At 38.1% G+C, this 7,312-nt stretch overlaps 1 protein-coding gene across 1 annotated transcript in view; it reads left to right on the plus strand.

Moving 5' to 3' along the window:
• Positions 1-6,665, plus strand: part of Cbr-mel-11 — a gene marked incomplete at both ends in the record, with an annotated part of 35,480 nt that extends 28,815 nt beyond the window's left edge. Inside the window, 6 exons of the mRNA XM_045241705.1 lie at positions 532-714; positions 1,768-1,998; positions 4,286-4,477; positions 5,482-5,595; positions 5,739-5,915; positions 6,579-6,665. Of these exons, the coding sequence (XP_045091723.1) occupies positions 532-714; positions 1,768-1,998; positions 4,286-4,477; positions 5,482-5,595; positions 5,739-5,915; positions 6,579-6,665 (984 nt within the window). The remainder of the gene's footprint in view (positions 1-531; positions 715-1,767; positions 1,999-4,285; positions 4,478-5,481; positions 5,596-5,738; positions 5,916-6,578) is intronic.
• Positions 6,666-7,312: the final 647 nt, after the last annotated feature.

A 7,312-nucleotide genomic window follows, 5' to 3' on the forward strand; every position in this document is an offset into this window, starting at 1 on the left:
GGCTGTATCTCGGTTTCTAGATGAGCTAGAAAAGTGGTTTCTGGACAGACTTGAAGGTAGTTGTCTGGTTTTTATTGGTGCAGATTCTGGAACTCTCAGAAGTCTAAAAATCTGGGATTTTTTGAAGATTCTGAAATTCTAGAAATTCATAAAAATCGAAAATTTGAAAACAGCCTAAATTTCCTTTAATTGCGTTCAAAAATCATCTTTCTAGCTTATCTAGGAGCCGAGATATAGCGATTTGAAGTTCTCGTGGCTAGAGACGCAGCGTGTCTCGTCGTCTGGCGTCTCTAGCCTCCTGGAACTTCAAATGGCTGTATCTCGAGTTCTAGGTTAGCTAGAAAGTTGATTTTAAGACATAATTTAAGCGAATTGGTCGTTTGCATTCCGAGATTCCAAAATATGAAAAATCTAAAAATTTGAAAATCTGAAATTGTCTGAAAATCCCAATCCTCTCCCCTCTCTTCTGCTAGAAATTGCTCGAAATCCATCCCCCAGTGTGTGTGCATTCTCCCCTCTCTATTGTTTCAGCTGCTCCAGCCACCATCAGCTCGGCTGGCATCCGAAGAGAAGGACTTGTCATCGTATTCTGATGACCAACACGCCGGCGACGTCACCACGTCGGCTACAGTATCCCTGATGAATACTAATTCGCCGTCGTCGAATAACAATAATTCGCTGACGAATTCGGCGAACGTGAGGAGAAAGAGTCAGGTAGGACACAGAGCTACAGTAATCCTGAAAATTTTGGTATTATGAAATTTTGAAAAAGTTGGAAAATCCGTCTGGAAATATCTGCAATTTTTGAAAAATAGACTAGAAATAGATGAGAATCGATTTTGGATGAAAATTTGATCTAGAAATCACCAATTTTGATGTGATTTGTAACCCAAAATTTCAAATTTCGCGCCTCGACTTGTCCACGAGGAGTACAAAATCCAAAATCGAATTTTCATGACTTTGGGGTCATTTTGAGCTTAAAAACAATGAAAAACCTGATTCCCAGTGATTTTACACCGAGAAAACGAGGAGTACAAAATCGAAAATCTTTGAAAACCTCCATTTTCTCGAATTTTAATGTTTTTTCGTCAATTTTGCTGCGGAACAACGAAAAACACACAAGGAAAACCATTTTTGAGATGATTTGTAACACAAAATTTCAAATTTCGCGCCTGGACTTGTCCACGAGGAGTACAAAATCTAAAGTTTATCAAAATCGCCAATGAGTGATATTTCAATGATTTCTAGCTCATTTAGAGCTGGAAAACACCAATTTTTTTTGAAAAAAAACACAGATTGCTCATGTTAAAATTTGCATTTGCACGATTTACTGATCCTTCTGTTTCTCCTGAATTTTCCCCATATTTTTGGTTATCTACAGTAGTCTTGGTGTGTGTGTGTGTCTGTTTGTCATAATGTCCCTGGATTTGTAAAATTCAAAAAAATCAAACTCAATTTTGGCTCAAAACTACCGTAAAACCTGTAATAGATGGGCACCCTACACTGTCAAGTTTGAGCTCGATTATCTCAGCTCTGATAAGAGATATCAAAAAGTTGTCAACTGATAAAATGTCGCTAATATTATGATAAGAATTTTATCAGTTGGCAACGTTCCGATATCTTGCATAGGAGCCGAGATGAAGAGCCCTTCTATTACAGGGTTTTATTTTTTGCTTCCAAAAATTTTTTTTCTTTTTTTTTCATTTTTTTTTCAAAAACTCATATAGTGAGTAGTTGCCCGATGTTCAGTTGTTCCCCATATTCCAGGGTCTCTCGATATCTCGTTCGAATCGCCGCGCGACAGGACCAGTCAACGCTGAGGACTTGGCACCGACGATGGGACTTCGACTGGCGACCGCCCAGGTACCGTACTCGGCTCGATCCACGGCTGCTGGCACGCTGCCAACTATGTCGACGACGTCACGACTGTCGACGTCGTCGTCGGAGAAGGCGTCGAGTCTGCCGCCAGGAGGAGGAGGACAGACCAATGGGATTACGGTAAGAAGGATGGATCTATAGATATAGTGGTGGTGGAATGAATTAGTTGAAAATAGAATACGCCGAATTTCAGATTTTTAGAATTTTTTAGAATTTTCGAAAAAATCCCAAAAATGGTCAAAATTGGATGTGCTTCGTGCTGCCACTTTTGGTCTGAAAATTGCATTTTTTCGGAATTTTCAAAAAACTAGGTCATGACCTAGAAATCCAAAAAAACTGGGTCATGACCTAGTTTTTTTTCATAGGAATTCTGAAATAATGGCTTCCAGGCTTCATTTTGGTCCAAAAAGCAGTTTTCTAGCTCTCCTAGAAGCCGAGATACAGCGATTTGAAGTTTCGAGAGGCTAGAGACGCAGTGTGTCTCGTCGTCTGGCGTCTCTAACCTCCTGGAACTTCAAATGGCTGTATCTCGACTCCTAGATAAGCTAGAACATTGGTTTTTGAACCAAAATGAAGCCTGGAAACGAAAAATTTAGAATTTTTGTAGAAACTTTTCCAGACAATCTAATTTCAGCATTTTTCGACAGCTCTGAAAACTACGAAAAATTTGAAATTCGGTTTTTTTTGGTTTGCTTCCACTTCTTTTTTTCTATCATTCTGTGTTCCTTTTTTTTTCAAATTTCTGAAAAATCGGAAATTGTCCTAAAAAAATGCTCCAGAAAGATAAGATAAGATATGATATGATCGTTGATCATATTGACACACTCATACACACAGTGTACTGAGAAAAACGATACCCCTAGACTTTACACTTTTTACTTCTTGAAAAATTTAAAAAACTCGATTTTCAACGATTCCTAACTTCTAAACTCCAGCTCTTTTAAATCAGAAAATTCAAATTCCGCGCCCTCGACTTGTCCAAGAGGAGTACAAAAGCTGAAATTGAATTTTCATGATTTTGGGGTCATTTTGAGCTCAAAAATCATGAAAAACTGATTCCTAGCTACTTTGAACTCAAAAATCAAGTTGGAAGCTGATTTTTACCCCAAAAATTCAAATTTCGCGCGCCTCAACTTGTCCACGAGGAGTACAAAATCCAAAATCGATCACAACCCCCGATTGGCGGAATTGCAATGATTTGTAGTCAATTTTGACGATTCCTATAGATCTTATACCGGAAAATCGATTTTCCAGCTATATTTTACCTCAAAAATTCAAATTTCGCGCGTCGACTTGTCCGAGAGGAGTACAAAATAGAAAGTCTCAGCTTTCTTCTAAAATTCAACGTCTTACAATTTCTAGCTTTTTTACGATAAACAATCGAGTCGCAAGCTGATTTTCAACCCAAAATTTCAAATTTCGCGCGCTCGACTTGTTCACGAGGAGTACAAAATCAAAGATCAGTCGAAAGCGTGCAAAATGCAATGTAGTATTGTGTGGCTCTTGAGATTTTGAAACTTTCTTTGCTGTTTTTTTTTCTTTTTCTCTGCACTATCTCATCTTCCTATACTATTTCGCTCTCTCTCCGAAAACAAATAAAACGATTTTCGATGGGGTTTTTTTGGGGCGGGGAGGTGGTTAGAGGTGGGGATCAGGCCTCGGCAACAAAAATTCGGCAATTTCGGCAATCGGCAATTTGTTGCCGCACAGGCCTGGTGTGGATATGTGAGATTGCAAAACTTTTAAAAAACGAAGCTTTTCTCTTCAAAATGACAATTTCTAGTCCCGCTGTTATTCTGCGATCGTCCAGATCGCGACGGCTACATTCGCGACCGTACCAACAGGATAGAATGCGATCGTTCAGTACGGATAGGGTAGGAATTTGAAAAATCCTGAAAAATTGATAATTTTCGGCTTAAATAATGCGGAAATCGAGCTTTTTAGGCACAAAATGACCCCAAAATCATGAGAATTCGATTTTGGGTTTTGTACTCCTCGTGGACAAGTCGAGGCGCGAAATTTGAATTTTCATGAAAAAACAGCTCCGAATTTGAGCACAAGTCGTTGAAATTCGACTAATTCGGCGTTCTGATCAATTTTGAATTTTGTACTTCTCGTGGACAAGTCGAGGCGCCAAATGTGAACTTTTGAGTTGTAAATCAGCTTAAAACTCATTCTTTTCGGTGTAAAATAGCTAGAAATCAGTTTTTCATGATTTTTAATCTAAAAAAGCATCCAAAATCACTGAAATTCAATTTCAGATTTTGTACTCCTCGTGGACAAGTCGAGGCGCGAAATTTGAATTTTTGAGTTACAAATCAGCTCAGAGCTCAATTTTTCAGTGTAAAATCGCTAAAAATCAACTTTTTAAATGATTTTCAGCACTTAAATCTCCCATTTTCTTCAGCAAAGTACGACTCAATCGCTCTCCTCTCGAAGCGCCGTCGTCGCTGGGCTCTCACCGGCTCCATCGATGCGAACACCGATTGGTCCGCTATCGAACACCACTGCCACGTCGACATCGTCACGATACATGCCATCGTCGTCGCTCTCATCGAATGGATCGTCGGCGAATAATCAGCCGATTTATGGATTGCAGGTTAGGTTGAAAATTAAGTAACACTGGGGGGGGGGGGGGAAATGTTCAAAGTGTAGGCGGCCTAGAAAACGAATAGGTGGCCTAGGTCTTGCAAATAAAAGAAGAACGAGGTTTCTAGGCCATCTAGAAGCCGAGACACAGTCGTTCGAAGTTTAGGAGGCTAGAGACGCCAGACGACGAGACACTCTAACTGTCTGCGTCTCTCCTAAAACTTCGAACGACTATATCTCGGCTTCTAGGAGAGCTAGAGAATTAGTTTTTCTTGCCGAGAAACATCCGGTTTGAGATTGATTAGGTTAGAATTCAACTTCATTGAACATTCGGTTTGTTTTTCAATTTTGAAAAATTTTCAAACTCTTGAATCTGAAATCTTGTTGTTGATCAAAACACAGCTAAAATTTCCTACAATTCTGTCCAAAAACGACATTTCTAGCTCATCTAGAAGCCGAGATATGGCCAATGGAAGATTAGGAGGCTANAGACNCCANACGACNAGAGACACTGCGTCTCTAACCTCCAGAAACTTCAAATCGCTGTATCTCGGCTCAAAAGTGTCCGATTTTGTTCGTTTTTGTACTGTAACATCTCGGGTTTTTCAGTTTTTCAAGATTCCCAATAATCTGAAAAAATTTACAAGTTCGAATATCTAGATTTAAAATTTTTTTCAATTTCAATTTTTTTTTCGAAATCACAAAATAATTCGCGCGCAAATAACAGAAAATTGTATTCAATTTGGTTCGAAAACCAGCTTTCTAGCTTTTCTAGGAGCCGAGATATTGCGATTTGAAGTTTCAGGAGGTTAGAGACGCAGTGTGTCTCGTCGTCGGGNGTNTNTAGCCTCCGGAATCTTCAAATCGCTGTATCTCGGCTGTCCGTGCTCCGATTTGATTGGTTCTTGGCTCAAAATGTGTTAAAAACATTATATTTTGTGAACATGAGCGTTTTTGACAAATTCAGAAAATTTGAAATTCCGAAAAATCTGAAAATCTGAAAAATGCTTTCAGTCGCGCCCAACGGAAACGAATCTCAACTACAAGGCGCTGTTCGAGAAGGAGCGCACTGAGTGCGAGCGTCTCCGGCGAGAGATGGACGATATGCGGAGGTCGCAGACGATTGAGGTGATTTTGAATTTTTGAAAATTTTCTTTAAAAAAATTTTCGAAAAAAATTTTTATTTTTTTTTGAAAATTTTTTTTCGAAATTTTGGGATTTTCAAAAAAATTTAAAAAAATTTTTTTTTTCAAATTTTCTATAAGTTTCAGCCATGGCGCGGATCATCGTCTACACAGTCACCGGCGTGGCGTACGCGCGGCGCGTCTCCATCGGCCACCACGATTCAGAATTTGTCCGTCGCCAAATCGACATCACTCGCTTCTTTCGACGAGAACGAACGCAGGAGTATGGAACGGAAAATTGCGGATCTGGAGTTGCAGTTGAAGGTGTGAAACGCCGAAATTCGGAAAAATCGCGAAATTTCGGTCTAGAAACCTCTTTTTTGGCGTTTCTAGGCCATATTTGGCCATGACCTAGTTTTTTGAACTTCTAGGTCATGACCTAGTTTTTTGGATTTCTAGGTCATATTTGGTTTTCTAGGTCATGACCTAGTTTTTTAGATTTCTATGCCGTGGCCTAGTTTTTTGGATTTCTAGGTCATTGTCTAGTTTGTTGAATTTCTAGGCCATGGCCTAGTTTTTTGTTTTTCTAGGCCATGACCTAGTTTTTTGGATTTCTAGGCCATATTTGGGTTTCTAGGTCATGACCTAGTTTTTTGGATTTCTAGGCCATGACCTAGTTTTTTGAAAATATTCGAAAAATTCCAATTTTTCATTTTTTTTGCTGAAAATTAAAAATTTTTTTAAATAAAAAAAATTGCTAAAATTTCAAAATTTCACTTTTTTAAATTTTCGAAAAAAAAAATTTATTTTTATAATTTTCGACGTTTTTTAGGAATCACGAAAAAAAATTACGAAAAAAAGTTTTTTTTTCCAAAAAATAGGTCATATTTGGATTTCTAGGTCATGACCTAGTTTTTTGGATTTCTAGGTCATGGCCTAATTTTCAGATTTTTCGAAAATTTCAAAGATTTGCAATTTTTCTTCCAGACCACACAAAATCTTCGAATGGAAAATCAACGGTTGAAGGAGGAGAACGGAGCGCTGGTCAGGGTCATTTCGAAGATGACCATCTAGAACATTCTATGGAAAATTTATTTTTTATTGTTTTTTCTTTTTCTTCTCTAAAATTTTAAATTATTGATTTTTCCCTTTTTCCGCTCCTCCTCCTCTTTTCGTTTCGGGACCCATCATCATCATCATTTTTTTTTGTAAAAAATGCAAATACGCTCTATTGAGAATTTTCTCTATTCTATACTATTAGTTTCTATTTTTTTTCAAAAATTTCCTCGCTCACCGGGATCATACTGTACACGAACCAATTTTTGCATATTATTTGTTCCCCCATTTTTCCCGCCAAAAAATGTGAATTTTTGGCCCCGCCCCCCCGCCCCCACTTTTATAATCAATTTTTCTTTCGTTTTTTCGTCGTTTGCCGGATATGTGCAATAATTATTTTTGTCTCCCATTCTTCTGATGAGCAATCTATGCCCCGCCCCCCTCTCCCTATCATCATTTTTTCTCTGTCTGAAAATGAAGGAATTTTCTCAGATTTTTGGTTTTTTGAAAATTTTGAAAATGTAAAAAATTTTAAAAATTGGAAAAAAATTTTTTTTGGAAATTTTGATTTTTAGCATTTTTTGAAGAAAATAAGTTTAAATTGGCAAAATAGCGGACCAAAAGTTAAAAGGGCGTTTTTCGGATTACTGTAGATCACTGTAGCG

This window comes from Caenorhabditis briggsae (genome assembly GCF_000004555.2).
Source record: "Caenorhabditis briggsae complete genome, chrII, whole genome shotgun sequence".
Taxonomy (NCBI): domain Eukaryota; kingdom Metazoa; phylum Nematoda; class Chromadorea; order Rhabditida; family Rhabditidae; genus Caenorhabditis; species Caenorhabditis briggsae.